General features: G+C 54.5%; 1 protein-coding gene across 1 annotated transcript in view; it reads right to left on the bottom strand.

The window, feature by feature from the left end:
- Nucleotides 1-19,454, bottom strand: part of LOC142494519 (chromaffin granule amine transporter-like) — a 96,481-nt gene that overhangs the window by 44,209 nt on the left and 32,818 nt on the right. The window contains exons 2-7 of the mRNA XM_075598995.1: nt 14,215-14,350; nt 13,588-13,903; nt 13,143-13,201; nt 4,420-4,503; nt 4,128-4,220; nt 3,710-3,799 (exon numbers count right to left, since the gene is read on the bottom strand). Coding sequence (XP_075455110.1) covers nt 3,710-3,799; nt 4,128-4,220; nt 4,420-4,503; nt 13,143-13,201; nt 13,588-13,903; nt 14,215-14,329 — 757 coding nt within the window. The 5' untranslated portion in view covers nt 14,330-14,350. The remainder of the gene's footprint in view (nt 1-3,709; nt 3,800-4,127; nt 4,221-4,419; nt 4,504-13,142; nt 13,202-13,587; nt 13,904-14,214; nt 14,351-19,454) is intronic.

Below are 19,454 nucleotides of genomic sequence, written 5' to 3' on the forward strand. Positions count from 1 at the left end.
ACGCCGAAGCAGCGGAAGAGCGCCCTCCGATCGGGGCGCTCTCCCTACCGCTGCCGGGTCCGCCGGGTCCCCCGGAACCCCCTGCCGCTGTCCCGCGATCGCGGGACACCAGGGCTCCCTCGGGGAGCCCCTGGACACGCGTGCAGCGGGCGCACGCTCCCGATGACGCGTGACCGCGCGTCTATGACGCGCGGCACGCCGAGGGGCGGCCACTAGCAAGCCGGGAGATTTCCCGGCTTGCGGTACCGACCACACTTCAATAAAGTGTGTCGGTAGTGTATGCACTATTGTGGCTTTTCTTCTTATCCATATATACCCATTCCTTGAGGGATCTCCCTGTCACCACTCAAAGGGCTCCAGTCAGAGAGAGAAGGATCTCTGACACGCGATATTTTCTGCGATTTATGTGAGTTCTATTCTATAGATTACATCTATCTGCACAGTGTTTACCATCTGCACTATATATGTTATTCTTTCTTGCATATTTTGCTACACCTGCCTGCGCTCCTCCTCATCTCCAAGCAACAAATCTACCCTTCTGGGACCTGGAACTGTCCCATCAGAGGAAGTTGAGCTGCCTTTTACACTTATATTTTTTTCACTATTGGTGTTATATTGTGTGTATATAAGTTGTATTCTTAACAACATTATTGGTCCACCTGGGAGCGCCCAATCCATTTCCCCACCCCTTCCCTTCCCCTTCCCTCACATCCCTATATTTCTGCATTCACTATAGGAAGGGCTGCTTAAAATGAATGTGCACATCTTTTCAGTCAACCCCTGTAACTAAAGGACTTAGAAGAAAAATTTGAAAATATTTTTATTAACATTGTTTTTAAGGGGAAATGCTTATGCATAGTAAATGAACTGGGGACTTCCAGGTCCGTGGTTCCGAGAGACCATGTTGCTACCAAGCTTGGTGCCACCAAGTCTGCTCGGGTCCCGAACATGAAAGACTCAGAGGTTGCGAAGGTGTGAAAGCCATTTGGGCACCGGAGCTATGCTCAAGTACTCACGTCCTGGGATGAATGGCGGTCCCGGACCACCATTTGCCCTAAGCCAGACTGTGAGGAGCCTAACTCAGTGGGTGGCTTATGACAGACAAGTGGCAGAGGTGCCAAGTTGGCGCATGCCCTTGTCAGAATTCGAATCTATGCTTGCCCAGCTTAGATAGACTGACAATGCTTGGATTGACTGATAAGGATTTCTCCCACGCTCGGATTTGCTGGAGCATTTCATGAATGAAGTTGAAATACTATAAGAAAGCCAGCAGCCAATCGGTTCGCGAGATTCACTGAGATTCTAAGTGCTAAGACAGCAGCGGCAAATTCGAAATCACCAAAAGATGCTCTGAGAGAAATACCAGCGAGCCGGCTTCAGAAATTTCAAGACGAGAAATTTTCGACATTTCGGGATAAGTCCCGGTCAACCTAAAGACTTTGTTTTATGGACTGCTTCACCTAGGAAATGCTAGTTTTGCAGCCCAGACCCCCAGTAAGTGTGTTTTCTCTTGTATTTCGTAATCCACTGTGTGTACATCTGTTTCTATAGAATAAATGACAATTTGTTTTACTATTTGGTTTTGCTCAGTGATAGGATCTCGGTATAAAAGAGCAGACAATTGGAGCGTGGGAATTCCTCCCGCCAGCCAATAGAAAGAGGGGCTCGACACTCGGCTGACGTCAGGGGAGTAGGTGTGCCAAGCAGGCTCGAAAAGCTGGGTGAGCGGGAAATATAATTTTAGCCAAGAGAACCAGACTCTATGGCTGCATCCTCTCTGGCTTACTAATTGCCACCTGCGGGGCGGCACCATCAAGTCTGGAAACTACAAAAGGTGTCCCCATGGGGTGCCCTCTGTAGTCTGAACCTGACCTTTCGCCCTTCCCTCGCCCACCAAACATTTTCACACCTCTGGACATCCTCTCCCCTTTGAACTACGGACTCTATGCAGACCTGCTGGCACCTTAATGGGATGCCCAGGTAGACTGTATAGAGTCTTATACTAAATGTATCAAACATTGGAAAACATATTTTAATATTGAGACCTTGGGGAGACTCATGACTGTTATGGATATAAGACTGGGATATCGGGGCTCGAAACGTAGGAGTCCAGGGGACACGGGGCAGCCCCGGTGTAATTCTACTCGCGTACTGGTAAATCATGCCTGCTCGCCAGGTAGAATTAAGATACTGCCAGTAGTCCCGGGCCCCGAACTCCTGCAAACAAAATAATTGCATTCTTACCCAAATATCCCACATAAAACTTACACACAACAAGTTTTATGAGTCTGCGGTAAAGGGAACATGGACAGTGGAAAAGCAGGGCTCACTTTAACTTTTCATGTAAAGATACCTGGCCCCTGGCTTATAGTGCTGGGTAGCTGCCATGGACCCATGGGACACCAGGGCAACCAGAGGGCTTAACCTTTATTATGAAGCCTGGTTACCCTTGCCCGTCACAGGCATTGTATCAGATATACCACATTTATTGAATCGGTTAATGAAATCATTAATGATGTATTCTTTTTTTGTTCGAGTTGAGCTAAATTCTTTAGTTTGTTTCTGTTCTTGTGCGTTTCATTAACACATGTTACATCTAAGACACTTAAAGAATCCTTTGATGTTTAGAATTGACTGAGGTTTGATGTTATTTGACGTTAAACGGTTCGGAACCATCTTAGTTTTCAATGTGTCTGCTTTTATTAACAGAATTCTGGGAATATTTGGAAGATGAGATTTTAATATAGGGTCTTTAGTATAGGCTACAAATACACATGTATATACCTCTGAAGAAGTCTGAATTAAGACGAACCGTGTAAGATGTTCTTGCCTACCCATACCCTAAATCTACACTATTATAGATAGTAAGTAATTCTAATAGAAAGTTATTTCCATATGCGGACTCTCAGCTACATTATTGCCCTGTATCTTGCCTGAACCTCCTGTACCTCTGTGATGTCAGTAACAGCTGATGGGAGGACTGGAGAGGAACCAGTGTAAAAATCAGATCTAAATGCATGAACAGATGACGCACACTGCTCTAACGCAGAGGCAGAGACGCCGATATCTGTGGGCTTCATCACAGTTCAAACAGCTGATCTACACTGCTTCAATACCAAAACAAAGATACCGGTACCTGTGGTTTCCATCGCAGCTTACTGTACAGCTGATTCACACCGCTTCAACACCTGGACAGAAACACCAGCTCCTTTGTTTTTTTCATTGCAGGTAACAGCTGATCTATTGCAGCATTAAGACAGAGACGCTGACATCTGCGGCTTCCACTGCAGCTCTTGGATTATTATCAGACATGACTATAACTTCTGCTATACCCTAAGTAGCATTCCACCATTGCATGATACTAATATACCAACAGTACTTCACTATATTGATCTCTTTCCTTTATTTCACAAGTCTACCAAGATTGCCTATTCCAACATATTTCACACTAATATACTGGGACTATTTATTAGTTATATTGTCTAGGTTTGCACCCAATGTTATTATATATATATATATATATATATATATATATATATATATATATATATATATATATATATATATATATATATATATATATATAATACTGAGTTAAGTTATGGTGAGTAAAAAAAGTGACAAAAACCAGTTGTATTTGCATATATATATATATATATATATATATATATATATATATATATATATAAACACACACACCACTCCTCACCTCCATCCAGCAAAGTCAGGACTGCCAAGATCAAGAATGGAGATGTCTTCCCAACAAACTCATACATGACCGATCCGAAGGGAGCTCCCACTGCAAAAACCGAGATACTTGGGGTGAGAGAATCCCTAGAGGTGGAGAGGGAGTGGGAGAGAGAAAGAGGGAGATAGAGAGAAAGACACTAAGAGAGAGACAGAGACGTGGAGGGAGACCCAGACAGAAAAATGGAAAACCTCAAAGAAATACAGAGAGAGACCCTTAGTGGAAGACAGAGAGGGAGACACGAGAAAGACAGAAAGATTGAAACTCTGAAAGAGAGATCATCAGAGATAGATCTGCAGTGTGAAACCAACACAGAGACAGGTCCTCAGAATAGAAACTATCAAATCTCATGTGGGATCCTTCATGGAGTTGTACTTACAGAGGATCCCCACTGCCAGACCTCCCAATGCTATTCCCATAGCTTGTCCTCTTTCAATGTCATCTGGATACACACTTGCCAGCATGCCCAGACCTGTAGCGACATGAATACTGATGCACGTGTATATGTAAAGAGAGAGTGAAGGAGGAAGAGAATGAGGTGGAGGGAGATACAGTAGAACAGGGGGTGATGGATGGAGAAAGAGGGGATGAAATGGACAGGAGATTAACAATGGAATTTGTGAAGTAGAGATCTGATGGTAAAAGGAGTGGGACTAGTGAGAAGATGTTACCTGCCACACAAGAGAAGGACGATCCAACACCCTGCAGACACCTTGCCAAAAAGAGAAGAGCGTATGTGCCAGAGAAAGCAAACACTGCAAGAGAGAGTGAGAGATACCTCATCACTGGGAGACAGAGCATGAGAGAAAGAGAGAGAGCGATTCACCAAGTGAGAATGAGAGCAGAGACCCTCACTGAGGGGGAGAGACCCCATCACAGAGAAAAAGACTCAGAGAGAGACACCTCATCACTGGGAGAAACAGACCATCACTGAGAATGAGACACCCTATAACTGAGAGACCTTCACTGAGTCAGAATGAGAGAGTAGAGACACCCTTACTGAGAGAGATCCTCACTGAGAGAAAGACGCCCCATCACCGAGAGAAAGACCCTATCACAGAGATAGAGAAAGACATTCAATCATTGAAAGATAAATACAAAATCACTGAGATTGAAAGGGAAGAGCACACAATCACTGAAGGAGAAAGACACAAAGTCCTCTTAGTTCTGGAACAAAGGTGTTTCTTTTCCACAATTAAGCAATTTTGAAATAGACTTGCAGGCTCACGTCCAGGCACGGGAAACACACAGCCTTTACCCAGGCTGTATGTATGCAGGTAACCTGATCACACGGGGCACAGGACTGAGTTACAGGAACTCAAGGAGCAGAGAGAGGCCTTGGAATAAAGGGCAGTTATACCCTGTCCTAATTAGCAGGATGCCAAGCAGTCTGGGCAACAAAAAGGCGTTCACATCCGCCAAGGTTCCTAAGTGTGAAAGGTGTTTCACCCGGCCTGGAAAGGCCAAAGCAACATGCTCATACAGTACATGGGGATCATATTTATAACATGGCGATTTCAGAGACACACAGGAACTGCAGGACACATACTGTAGGAGTGCATTGTACACATTGTATAGGGAATAGATTAACAATATAGGAACTACAGCACAAGCAGGGGCAATGCATTACAGTACAAATATGGGGAACACATTACAAGCATCCAGAACCTAAGGGTCAGTGGATGAGGAGGAGCGCTATTGGATGCAGAGGATGCGGAGGAGGGCTAGTGGATGTGGAGGATGCGGAGGAGGGCTAGTGGATGCGGAGGAGGGCTAGTGGATGCGGAGGAGGGCTAGTGGATACGGAGGAGGGCTAGTGGATGCAGAGGATGCGGAGGAGGGCTAGTGGATGCGGAGGAGGGCTAGTGGATGCGGAGGAGGGCTAGTGGATGCGGAGGAGGGCTAGTGGATACGGAGGAGGGCTAGTGGATGCGGAGGAGGGCTAGTGGATACGGAGGAGGGCTAGTGGATGCGGAGGAGGGCTAGTGGATGCGGAGGAGGGCTAGTGGATGCGGAGGAGGGCTAGTGGATACGGAGGAGGGCTAGTGGATGCGGAGGAGGGCTAGTGGATACGGAGGAGGGCAGTGGATGCGGAGGGGGGCAGTGGATGCAGAGGGGGCAGTGGATGAGGAGGAGGGCTAGTGGATGCGGAGGAGGGCTCGTAGATGCGGAGGAGGGCTAGTGGATGCGGAGGAGGGCTCGTGGATGAGGAGGAGGGCTAATGGATGCAGAAGAGGGCTAGTGGATGCCGAGGAGGGCTAGTGGATGCGGAGGGGGGTAGTGGATGCGGAGGGGAGGCAGTGGATGCGGAGAGGGGGGCAGTGGATGTGGAGGAGGGCTAGTGGATGCGGAGGAGGGCTAGTGGATGCGGAGGAGGGCTAGTGGATGCGGAGGAGGGCTAGTGGATGCAGAGGAGGGCTAGTGGATGCGGAGCGGGCAGCGGATGCAAAGGGGGAGCAGAGGGGAGGCAGTGGATGTGGAGGGGGCAGTGGATGCGGAGGGGTGCAGTGGATGTGGAGGGGGGCTAGTAGATGCAGAGGGAGGGCAGTGGATGAGGAGGAAGGCTAGTGGATGAGGAGGAGGGCTAGTGAATGAGGAGGTGGGCTAGTGAATGCAGAGGAGGGCTAGTGGATGCGGAGGAGGGCTAGTGGATGCGGAGGAGGGCTAGTGGATGCGGAGGTGGCAGTGGATGCGGAGGGGGCAGTGGATGTGGAGGAGGGCTAGTGGATGCGGTGGGGGGCAGTGGATGCGGAGGGGGGCAGCGGATGCCGAGGGGGAGCGGAGGGGGGGCAGTGGATGTGGAGGGGGGCAGTGGATGTGGATGGGGGCTAGTTGATGCAGAGGGGGGGCAGTGGATGAGGAGGAGGGCTAGTGGATGCGGAGGAGGGCTAGTGGATGCGGAGGGGGCAGTGGATGTGGAGGGGGGCTAGTGGATGCGGAGGAGGGCTAGTGGATGCGGAGGAGGGCTAGTGGATACGGAGGAGGGCTAGTGGATGCGGAGGAGGGCTAGTGGATACGGAGGAGGGCTAGTGGATGCGGAGGAGGGCTAGTGGATGCGGAGGAGGGCTAGTGGATGCGGAGGAGGGCTCGTAGATGCGGAGGAGGGCTAGTGGATGCGGAGGAGGGCTCGTGGATGAGGAGGAGGGCTAATGGATGCAGAAGAGGGCTAGTGGATGCCGAGGAGGGCTAGTGGATGCGGAGGGGGGTAGTGGATGCGGAGGGGAGGCAGTGGATGCGGAGAGGGGGGCAGTGGATGTGGAGGAGGGCTAGTGGATGCGGAGGAGGGCTAGTGGATGCGGAGGAGGGCTAGTGGATGCGGAGGAGGGCTAGTGGATGCAGAGGAGGGCTAGTGGATGCGGAGCGGGCAGCGGATGCAAAGGGGGAGCAGAGGGGAGGCAGTGGATGTGGAGGGGGCAGTGGATGCGGAGGGGTGCAGTGGATGTGGAGGGGGGCTAGTACATGCAGAGGGAGGGCAGTGGATGAGGAGGAAGGCTAGTGGATGAGGAGGAGGGCTAGTGAATGAGGAGGTGGGCTAGTGAATGCAGAGGAGGGCTAGTGGATGCGGAGGAGGGCTAGTGGATGCGGAGGAGGGCTAGTGGATGCGGAGGTGGCAGTGGATGCGGAGGGGGCAGTGGATGTGGAGGAGGGCTAGTGGATGCGGTGGGGGGCAGTGGATGCGGAGGGGGGCAGCGGATGCCGAGGGGGAGCGGAGGGGGGGCAGTGGATGTGGAGGGGGGCAGTGGATGTGGATGGGGGCTAGTTGATGCAGAGGGGGGGCAGTGGATGAGGAGGAGGGCTAGTGGATGCGGAGGAGGGCTAGTGGATGCGGAGGGGGCAGTGGATGTGGAGGGGGGCTAGTAGATGCGGAGGGAGGGCAGTGGATGAGGAAGAGGGCTAGTGAGGGGGGAAGTAGACGCAGGGGGGCAGTTTACGCAGAGGGGGGGCAGTGGATGTAGAGGGGGCAGTGGACGCAGAGGGGGGCAGTGGACACAGAGGTGGGGCAGTGGATGCAGAGGGAGAGAAGTGAACGCAGAGTGGGGCAGTGGACGCAGAGAGGGGTAGTGGACGCAGAGAGGGGCAGTGGATGCAGAGGGGGACAGTGGATGCAGAGTGGAAGGCAGTGGATGCAGAGGGGGGGTCCAGTGGATGCGGAGGGGGCAGTGAATGCGGAGGGGGCAGTGGATGCTGAGGGGGCAGTGGATGTAGAGGGGGACTAGACGAGGCGGAGAGGGGGCAGTGGATGCGGAGGGGGGCTAGTGGATGCGGAGTGGGGCAGTGTATGCGGAGGGGGCAGTGGATGCGGAGGGGGCAGTGGATGCGGAGGGGGGCCATGGATCTGGAGGGGGGGGCAGTGGATGCGGAGGGGGCAGTGGATGTGGAGGGGGCAGTGGATGCGGGGGGCAGTGGATGCGGAGGGGGCAGTGGATGCAGAGGGGGCAGTGGATGCGGAGGGGGCAGTGGATGCGGAGGGGGCAGTGTATGCGGAGGGGGCAGTGGATGCGGAGCGGGCAGTGGATGCGGAGGGGGCAGTGGATGCAGAGGGGGGGCAATGGATGCGGAGGGGGAGCAGTGGATGCGGAGGGGACAGTGGATGCAGAGGGGGGACAGTGGATGCAGTGGGGGGGCAGTGGATGCAGAGGGGGCAGTGGATGCGGAGGGGGCAGTGTATGCGGAGGGGGCAGTGGATGCGGAGCGGGCAGTGGATGCGGAGGGGGCAGTGGATGCAGAGGGGGAGCAGTGGATGCGGAGGGGACAGTGGATGCAGAGGGGGGACAGTGGATGCAGTGGGGGGGCAGTGGATGCAGAGGGGGCAGTGGATGCAGAGGGGGCAGTAGTTGCAGAGGAGGGGCAATGGATGCGGAGGGGGCAGTGGATGCGGAGGGGGCAGTGGATGCAGAGGGGGACTAGAGGAGGCGGAGAGGGGGCAGTGGATGCGGAGGGGGGCTAGTGGATGCGGAGTGGGGCAGTGGATGCGGAGGGGGGCTAGTGGATGCGGAGTGGGGCAGTGGATGCGGAGGGGGCAGTGGATGCGGAGGGGAGGCTGTGGATGCGGAGGGGGCAGTGGATGCGGAGGGGGGCAGTGGATGCGGAGGGGGGCCGTGGATGCGGAGTGGGGCCGTGGATCCGGAGGGGGGGGGGGCAGTGGATGCGGAGGGGCAGTGGATGTGGAGGGGGGCTAGTGGATACAGAGAAGGGCTAGTGGATGCGGATGGGGGCAGTGGATGCGGAGGGGGGCAGTGGATGCAGAGGGGGGCTGTGGATGCGGAGGGGAGGCAGTGGATGCAGAGGGGGGCAGTGGATGCGGAGGGGGGCAGTGGATTTGGAGGGGGGCCGTGGATGCGGAGGGGGGGCAGTGGATGCGGAGGGGAGCCGTGGATGCGGAGGGGGGGCAATCAATGCAGAGGGGGCAGTGGATGCAGAGGGGGGGACAGTGGATGCAGAGGGGGGCAGTGGATGCAGAGGGGGCAGTGGATGCAGAGGGGGGGCAGTGGATGCGGAGGGGGGCAGTGGATGCAGAGGGAGGCAGTGGATGCAGAGGGGGCAGTGGATGCAGAGGTGGCAGTGGATGCAGAGGGGGCAGTGGATGCGGAGGGGGCAGTGGATGCGGAGGGGGCAGTGTATGCGGAGGGGGCAGTGGATGCGGAGCGGGCAGTGGATGCGGAGGGGGCAGTGGATGCAGAGGGGGGGCAATGGATGCGGAGGGGGAGCAGTGGATGCGGAGGGGACAGTGGATGCAGAGGGGGGACAGTGGATGCAGTGGGGGGGCAGTGGATGCAGAGGGGGCAGTGGATGCAGAGGGGGCAGTAGTTGCAGAGGAGGGGCAATGGATGCGGAGGGGGCAGTGGATGCGGAGGGGGCAGTGGATGCAGAGGGGGACTAGAGGAGGCGGAGAGGGGGCAGTGGATGCGGAGGGGGCAGTGGATGCGGAGGGGGGCAGTGGATGCGGAGGGGGCAGTGGATGCGGAGGTTGCAGTGGATGCGGAGGGGAGGCTGTGGATGCGGAGGGGGCAGTGGATGCGGAGGGGGGCAGTGGATGCGGAGGGGGGCCGTGGATGCGGAGTGGGGCCGTGGATCCGGAGGGGGGGGGCAGTGGATGCGGAGGGGCAGTGGATGTGGAGGGGGGCTAGTGGATACAGAGAAGGGCTAGTGGATGCGGATGGGGGCAGTGGATGCGGAGGGGGGCAGTGGATGCAGAGGGGGGCTGTGGATGCGGAGGGGGGCAGTGGATTTGGAGGGGGGCCGTGGATGCGGAGGGGGGGCAGTGGATGCGGAGGGGAGCCGTGGATGCGGAGGGGGGGCAATCAATGCAGAGGGGGCAGTGGATGCAGAGGGGGGGACAGTGGATGCAGAGGGGGGCAGTGGATGCAGAGGGGGCAGTGGATGCAGAGGGGGGGCAGTGGATGCGGAGGGGGGCAGTGGATGCAGAGGGAGGCAGTGGATGCAGAGGGGGCAGTGGATGCAGAGGTGGCAGTGGATGCAGAGGGGGGGCAGTGGATGCGGAGGGGGGCAGTGGATGCAGAGGGAGGCAGTGGATGCGGAGGGGGCAGTGGATGCAGAGGGGGGCAGTGGATGCGGAGGGGGCAGTGGATGCAGAGGGGGGGCAGTGGATGCGGAGGGGGCAGTGGATGCGGAGGGGGGCTAGAGGATGCGGAAAGGGGGCAGTGGATGTGGAGGGGGGCTAATGGATACGGAGGAGGGCTAGTGGATGCGGAGGGGGGCAGTGGATGCAGAGGGGGCAGTGGATGTGGAGGGGGGCTAGTAGATGTGGAGGGAGGGCAGTGGATGAGGAGGAGGGCTAGTGAGGGGGGAAGTGGACGCAGAGGGGGCAGTTTACGCAGAGGGGGGGCAGTGGATGTAGAGGGGGCAGTGGACGCAGAGGGGGCAGTTTACGCAGAGGGGGGGCAGTGGATGTAGAGGGGGCAGTGGACGCAGAGGGGGGCAGTGGACACAGAGGTGGGGCAGTGGATGCAGAGGGAGAGAAGTGAATGCAGAGGAGGGCAGTGGACGCAGAGAGGGGTAGTGGACGCAGAGGGGGGCAGTGGATGCAGATGGGGGCAGTGGATGCAGAATGGAAGGCAGTGGATGCAGAGGGGGGGGTCCAGTGGATGCAGAGGGGGCAGTGAATGCGGAGGGGGCAGTGGATGCGGAGGGGGCAGTTGATGCAGAGGGGGCAGTAGATGCTGAGGGGGCAGTAGTTGCAGAGGAGGGGCAATGGATGCGGAGGGGGCAGTGGATGCAGAGGGGGGGCAGTGGATGCGGAGGGGGCAGTGGATGCAGAGGGGGACTAGAGGAGGCGGAGAGGGGGCAGTGGATGCGGAGGGGGGCTAGTGGATGCGGAGTGGGGCAGTGGATGCGGAGGGGGCAGTGGATGCGGAGGGGGCAGTGGATGCGGAGGGGGCAGTGGATGCGGAGGGGAGGCAGTGGATGCAGAGGGGAGGCAGTGGATGCGGAGGGGGCAGTGGATGCGGAGGGGGGCCGTGGATGCGGAGGGGGGCATTGGATGCGGAGGGGGGCCGTGGATGCGGAGGGGGGCCGTGGATCCGGAGGGGGGGGCAGTGGATGCGGAGGGGGCAGTGGATGTGGAGGGGGGCTAGTGGATACAGAGAAGGGCTAGTAGATGCGGATGGGGGCTGTGGATGCGGAGGGAAGGCAGTGGATGCGGAGGGGGGCAGTGGATGCGGAGGGGGGCAGTGGATTCGGAGAGGGGCCGTGGATGCGGAGGGGGGGAAATCAATGCAGAGGGGGCAGTGGATGCAGAGGGGGGGCAGTGGATGCAGAGGGGGGCAGTGGATGCGGAGGGGGCAGTGGAGGCAGAGGGGGGCAGTGGATGCGGAGGGGGCAGTGGATGCAGAGGGGGGCAGTGGATGCGGAGGGGGCAGTGGACGCGGAGGGGAGCTAGAGGATGCGGAAAGGGGGCAGTGGATGTGGAGGGGGGCTAGTGGATACGGAGGAGGGCTAGTGGATGCGGAGGGGGGCAGTGGATGCGGAGGGGGCAGTGGATGCGGAGGGGGCAGTGGATGCAGAGGGGGGGCAATCAATGCAGAGGGGGCAGTGGATGCAGAGGGGGGAAGTGGATGCAGAGGGGGGCAGTGGATGCAGAGGGGGCACTGGATGCAGAGGGGGCAGTGGATGCAGAGGGGGGGCAGTGGATGCGGAGGGGGGGCAGTGGATGCAGAGGGAGGCAGTGGATGCGGAGGGGGCAGTGGATGCAGAGGGGGGCAGTGGATGCGGAGGGGGCAGTGGATGCAGAGGGGGGGCAGTGGATGCGGAGGGGGCAGTGGATTCGGAGGGGGGCTAGAGGATGCGGAAAGGGGGCCGTGGATGTGGAGGGGGGCTAGTGGATACGGAGGAGGGCTAGTGGATGCGGAGGGGGCAGTGGATGCGGAGGGGGCAGTGGATGCGGAGGGGGCAGTGGATGCAGAGGCGGGGCAGTGGATGCGGAGGGGGCAGTGGATGCAGAGGAGGGCTAGAGGATGCGGAGAGGGGGCAGTGGATGTAGAGGGGGCCTAGTGGATATGGAGGAGGGCTAGAGGATGCGTAGGGGAGCAGTGGATGCGGAGGGGTCAGTGGATGCGGAGGGGGGCCGTGGATGCAGAGGGGAGGCAGTGGAAGTGGAGGGGGGCTGTGGATGTGCAAGGGAGGCAGTGAATACAGAGGGAAGCAGTGGCACCCCCAACATCCCCCCCCTTCCACTCAAACAGCCACTAGCGGGTGGCAGCGGCAACCGGGGAAGCGCTGAGAGAGAACCGCACCTGCCTGACCCACTTGTCCGATCCAAGAGGGAAGCACACGAGGAGAGCGGGAAGTCCCGTGCATGCCAACCCCCGGACTCGCTCCACCCCTCCGGTTCCATCTCCAAACATGCCAGACACCCCCCCTCTGCGTGCACCTGCCTGATGGAGCGGCAAAGCACCTGACTGAACCCTGACTACCTCTGGCCCAGCTACAACCAGCAGAAGGGCCTGGCCAGAGGTAGGGGAACGGCCGGCTCCCTCCAGCCAGTGGGCCTGGGACACCAACCCCAGGAGACCACCCCTGTTGGTGGGCCTGCTTGTCAAAGCCACTAGATGCATGTTTGTTATGGTACACCATTTTTGGTTCAGTAGATTTTGGGAGGGGAGGGGGAGTCAGTAAGTTTGGGGCATCACTAGATCATTAGGGTTAATAGGTTTGGGAGAAAGTAGGCATAAGGGATCACCAGGTTTTAGGGGTCAGTTGGTTTGCGAGGTCATGAAATTTGGTGTTAGTAGGTTTGAGGATCGGGCAGGTTTGAGAAGCCAATAAGTTGGAGGAGTCTGTAGATTTGAGGGGACATTATGTTTGGTGGGACAGTATATTTGAGGAAGCAGCACATTTGAGGGGTTAATATATACAAAATCAGAATGCTACTTACTGACAGTGGATAGGAACAGGATGATAAACCCACAAAACATAGGGGTGTCATATCCAACCCTGAGGAAAGAAGAGGTGGATTATACAAAGAGCAGCATATAGAAACGGCCCTGTAGGGAGATATCCTTTACTTGATAGAGATAGCTGTATTTAGAGGGACACAATCTTATGAAGAGGGAGTAATCTCTGCACATACTGTAGCCTTATACAGAGCGAGTTATTCCTGTACACAGCTTGATACGAAAAGAGCTCTACTCCTAAACACAGACGTATACAAAAGGAGTTATTGCTACACCGAGCCTTATACGAAGGGTGGTACAACTGCACACAACTTTATACAGACAGTGTTTCCCATGCATACAGCTTTATACAGAGGGAGTTATCCCTGAACACATCTTTAAACAGGCTAAGTTATCCTTATGTAGAGCCTAATACAGAGGTCTCACCTGTTAGTGAGCAGACCCACAAAGGGACTGGTCAGGAGCTCAAATACGGCTTTGGATGCGAAGAGCAGGCCCACTCGTAAGTTCTCATCCCGTAAGAAGCCTTTCCCTTTATAGCAGCTCCCCTCCTCCTTCTGAGGGACCTGGGTCACATTCCAGCCCACGCTGGGAAGAGGATCCCCGCTGAATATTGTGGCGTTATCATACAACGAGGGGATGGAGGAGAAAGCAGAAACAGAGGGAGAAGGAGAGAGCTGGGGTACAGACGTATTGCCGTTCTTATACTCTGTGTCATACAGGAAACTGGGGATGATTGGAACTAGGGAGAGAAACAAATGTCAGCCAGAGACCTCCTCATGTCTGTGTGTCCCTCTACATCACATGTTCCTGATTGTCACCTATGCTTCATCATATCTCCTCCATTATATATCATAATTTGTCACCTGTTCCTCCTTGTCTCCTGTTCCTCATTGTCACCTGTGTCTCATCACCTATAACTTCTTATTATCTGTCCCTCATTGTCACCTGTGCATTGGGACTTGTCCCTCATTGTCATTTGTCTACAACTTGAGTTAGCTTCTCAAATTCCCCATTCAGCTACACATCCTGCCAGAAAACATGCAAACATACCAACGACTGTAACAAGCATGCTATCCAGCAGCAGAGCAATGGAAACCACCACTAGGACCAGTTTACGGGACCCCCGTCTCTCCTTCAGCCATTTACAGGGGCAACACTCCATCATAGGGAGAGAGCGGGCTAATTTCTAGAATGTGAGGAGAAAAAAAGATGTGTAAGGATCCAAAGAAAGGTATCCACATCCCTGTACAGTATATAAAAGACAAAAAGCCCCAGCACTCCCTCCAATATGACAAATTATGTAGTTAAATACTTATCTGTTTATCTTCTCATAAGCAAGAGTCTTTAGTTTAATTCTGTGGCCAAGGTATTTTAAGCCTACAACCTCATCACAGTACGGCCCATCTGTAGGTCCTAACACTACTTGCAAACATTCACTTTACCTATCTATTGGAGGAACAAGTCTTAATAGAATAGTCATTCACAGGATGCATCACCAGACCTACCATTTAAAAGTCGGCCGGGTGAGCTTAAAATCAGGAAGGAGGGGTTACAAACCTCCAAACAGTTAATACCAACTGAGATTGATAAACATTATACCTATAAACTCAGAACCAAAACCCACCACGCATATATATGTGCCAAGAGGAGGTAAACAGAATGTTTGTGAGTAGTGTTAGGACCTACAGAAGGGAAAACACTAACTTTTTGCCTGTACTCTCCAATAAATACATACAATACCAAGACAGTGCGTTACTTCAGCAATAAATACAAATAGAAAGAGACTGATGAATAAGCTTCATGTATAAATATAAAAATATTATTACATTACGTATATATATATATATCCCACATTCAAATAAAAATAGTCACAAGTACCAGAAAACATCCAGAGTGATTTTATCTGACACAATACACAAGGGTTATATGAACAGTTTCAATTCTGCTGTTATAGTGGTAAAGAACTCCAAAAAGTACTTATCTTTGTAAAGTATTTAATGGATGGGGAGAAATTATAAACTGTGAGGACTCTTTGTTGCTTTTTCTTTTTCCAATAAATAATGTATTTGTAACACATATTCCCCCCCAATCGCAGATAGAGTGCATGTGAAGGGGAACCTATATGAATGTTACCAGGTGTGTGGTGCTTTTACACATCAGGTTCACAAGAGGCCTGAACCTCTGCCAGTGAGAGCCTGGCTGGAACGATCTTACATAAACAGCGCCTCCACCTGTGTAGGATTCTAAGGGTAGAATGACCCCTAGCACAGGACCCACATATATAAACCACATACACCAAAGGTATATATAAAACAGGTTTACTATAGGGGCAGATAAACACAATACAGCATACATCAACAATAAGACAGTGTCCCTTTATAACACTACTAGGCACAACTACCTGGTCACCTTGCAGGGCTTTAACCCACACACCCTGTGTACTCAGGAGTCCCCAAAAGTCACCAATAGTCCCACATCCCACCCAAGTGTGCAACAGCGCTGCCCACTAAGATGAAGTGTATAGGTGGTGCACTTGGTGATTTGAATGATACCTGCCCGGTGCTCCTGCACCCGGGTACCGCAGAACAATGGAAGAGGACCCGTCTGTATCCAGCGCCAAAGCCTCAGCGATGGCGTCCTCCTCCTGGTGGATGGTCTCCCCCTGATGACCTCACCACTCAGACAGTCTCTGTCTCTGCTACTGCAGAGAATGATTCACTGTGTAGCCATGTGTAAAATTGGTGTACATATCTCTTTCTCATGCTGGCAGTAAACCTGGTAAGTATGCAGGAATGCCAGTAGTTATCATGGAGGTTTGCCCTCACACCCTGGTGAGGTGTCATATGTCCCATAGGAAGTGACAACATGCTGGTGTCCACGGTTAGTGACATCAGAGATGTGCCTGTTCCTAGGTGATATAAGACACAGCACTGTCTAAAGTTAGTTCAGTTCCTGTTGTTGGGCTGCCTCTGTTCAGTAAGAGGCACATGGAGGTCTGCAATATTGTTGCAGTAGTCTGATGCAGAGCTGTGAGTCTGGCAGCACAAGGCAGACAGAGAAGCTGGTGAATCTCCCTTAGGGGAGAGGTGGAAGCATCTCTATTAGAAACGGAGGAACCTTTCAGAGGGAAGCAGCTGAACAATGGAGGGCTGATTACACCCATTGTGGAGGGCAGCTGGCCCACCGTACAAATAAAGATGTCCTTGATTAACAACACTCTCGTGTGCAAGTGTGGAGTTATTGCACGGAGAGGGGCACCACAGAGGAGTTCCTCGCCAGGACCATCCCCGAGTGACCGAAGGGACCCTGATGAGGTGGAGGCGCTGCACTGGATATAGGTAGGACTCAGCACACTACCTCAGCTGCCTGTCTGGGTTGGCAAATCCCCACACACCATCATGCGGGAGACTCAGGAGTCCTGTAGCCAACAGGTGCACCACCAGACACTACACCATAATGGGGAATGGTTAGACCACAGGGGCCAATATGAGATTGGGGGGGTCAGACCGGTTCACAAAACCCGTTACAACTGCAACACTGACCCTTCTTGTCAGAGCACGCAGCACTGCAGCTGTGTCCCTGACTAAACTGACTGCTAACAGGGCAAAGTCCCTAACTGCAGGGGCCTTCCCTAGAGCCGCCACAAACTGAAGGGAGTTGGGCCTAGCTGGGGCCTAGGGGGTAACCTGCCCTAGTGCAAGAGCCACTTGCTCCCTCACCCCCCGCAGCATCCCCTACCTGAACGAGGGTGAGTGAGGGAGAAAGGGGAAACAGGGGAGTCAGAGGGGACCTGGCTACATATTTGTTAAATTGTGGTGTAACCCCATTGTAAGTGCATGCAGCAGACGCACATACACTGCCCCTGGCTGCAATAGGACCACGACAACTCCCAGCATGCTGTGCTGCATCAGGCAGTCACTTATGAGGCAGAAGGATGTGGCCCATGATAGACAGATAAGCATCCAATAGGAAAGGCTGTGGACGAAGGGAGGATTTTTTAAGGGGCTGCAACAGCACATGGAGGCAGTCCTCCAGGGAGCCTGAGTGATCTCAGGATGGACTTCTTAAGACTCTGAGTCAGCCCTTCCGGCAAGGAGGCCCAGCAGCATGTGCATAAGCAGAGAGATGCCAAGAGACGTGAGCAATAGCAGTCACACAGGGGCTCATTCTCTAAACTTCAATAAGTGACTTATAGCACTATAAATGCCCTTATAGTGCGATATTGCCTGTGTTGCTATTCAGAAAGCTCCAATAGCAGGGCAGAATTTCACTAAAACGGCTTTTTGAAGTACTATAACACTCTGGAAAAACAAGATGTGCGTAAAGCCAAACAAATCCCAAAATCGCATTTTTTGCCAGAAACTGCTATTCACTAAACTGTGATATGCATATAGTACTATAACAATATACAGGCTGGCGCTAAAGGAATTGTAAGATGCATATGTGGCCAAGTCTCCTGGGACATCTGATTTCCTGGCCTCATAACAATGTACAGTAAGTCCCCTTTATTATATGGGTAGTGTTAGCAGTAAACTATGCTGAGTATGTTATATTGTTCATTTTGCATGTTCAATAAAGTTCAGGGCTTGCCTGTGTTTGTAAGGGGGGACTATGACCGTGAATAGGCCGGCTTACAAGCCACTCCCCAGGAAAGGAAGGGGGTTCTTCAATATAGTGTAGAGTTGAGTAAGGGATTGTGCTATTATGCTTGGAGACTACTGAGTGTGCAGACCCTGCTGAGGCGGAAGCACCGGAGTCGCGGATCATCATTGGGTTTGTGTACCCCACCGAAAGATGCAGCGCGCCCGGGGGCGGACACTCCCGGCTGGTACCCCATGCACAAGTGCACAACACACACTATAGTTAGGTTGACCATTTGTCCCGGTTTTGCCGGGACAGTCCCGTTTTTTTCATTCCTGTCCCGGTTGCCGGTCCGTCCCGGTAATGTCCCGGTTTTTGGCCCTGGTCCCGCTTCTTGTAGCAGGATGCAGTGGCGAGCGATGCGGGGGCGCTGCGCGAGGTGGCGGGGACAGCGCGCGGGCGGTGAGGAGAAGATGCGGTAGCAGGTGAGGATTTGCAGAATGCCGGGGGGTTGGGCTTTTGGAGAATGCCGGCCGGGCCGCAGGGGATTGGTTGAAGGTTGCCGGGGGCGGGTGTTTGTAGGATGCCAGGCCGCAGGGGATTGGTTGGAGGAAGCCGGGGCGGGGCTTTGGAGGATGCCGGGCCGCAGGGGACTGGTTGGAGGACAGAGAACACTGAGCTGCTTCCTTCTCAGAGCAGGTAGAGGTGTGTGTATGTGTGTCTCTCTGTCTCTGTCTGTGTGTGTGTGTGTCTCTGTGTGTATATGTGAGTGTGTGGCTCTGTGTGAGTGTGTGGCTCTATGTGTGAGTGTGTGGCTCTGCGTGTGTGTGGGTGTGTGGCTCTGTGGCTCTGTGTGTGTGTGGCTCTGTGTGTGAGCGTATGGCTCTGTGTGTGAGTGTGTGGCTCTGTGTGTGAGTGTGCGGCTCTGTGTGTGAACGTGTGGCTCTGTGTGTGAGCTTGTGGCTCTGTGTGTGAGCATGTAGCTCTGTGTGTGAGTGTGTGGCTCTGTGTGTGAGTGTGGCACTGTGAGTGTATGTGTGGCTCTGTGAGTGTGTGTGTGGCTGTGTGTGTGTGTGTGTGTGTGTGTGTGTGTGTGTGTGTGTGTGTGTGTGTGTGTGTGTGTGTGTGTGTGTGTGTGTGTGTGTGTGTGTGTGTGTGTGTGTGTGTGTGTGTGTGTGTGTGTGGTGCTCTGTGAGTGTGTGTGGGTTTGTGTGTGTGTGTGTGTGTGGCTCTGTTATTGTGTGTGTGGCTCTGTGAGTGTGTTTGTGTGTGGCTCTGTGAGTGTGTGACCCCACGCACAAGTGCACAACACACACTATAGTTAGGTTGACCATTTGTCCCGGTTTTGCCGGGACAGTCCCGTTTTTTTCATTCCTGTCCCGGTTGCCGGTCCGTCCCGGTAATGTCCCGGTTTTTGGCCCTGGTCCCGCTTCTTGTAGCAGGATGCAGTGGCGAGCGATGCGGGGGCGCTGCGCGAGGTGGCGGGGACAGCGCGCGGGCGGTGAGGAGAAGATGCGGTAGCAGGTGAGGATTTGCAGAATGCCGGGGGGTTGGGCTTTTGGAGAATGCCGGCCGGGCCGCAGGGGATTGGTTGAAGGTTGCCGGGGGCGGGTGTTTGTAGGATGCCAGGCCGCAGGGGATTGGTTGGAGGAAGCCGGGGCGGGGCTTTGCAGGATGCCGGGCCGCAGGGGACTGGTTGGAGGACAGAG

Source organism: Ascaphus truei, chromosome 5 (assembly GCF_040206685.1).
Source record: "Ascaphus truei isolate aAscTru1 chromosome 5, aAscTru1.hap1, whole genome shotgun sequence".
Lineage (NCBI taxonomy): Eukaryota > Metazoa > Chordata > Amphibia > Anura > Ascaphidae > Ascaphus > Ascaphus truei.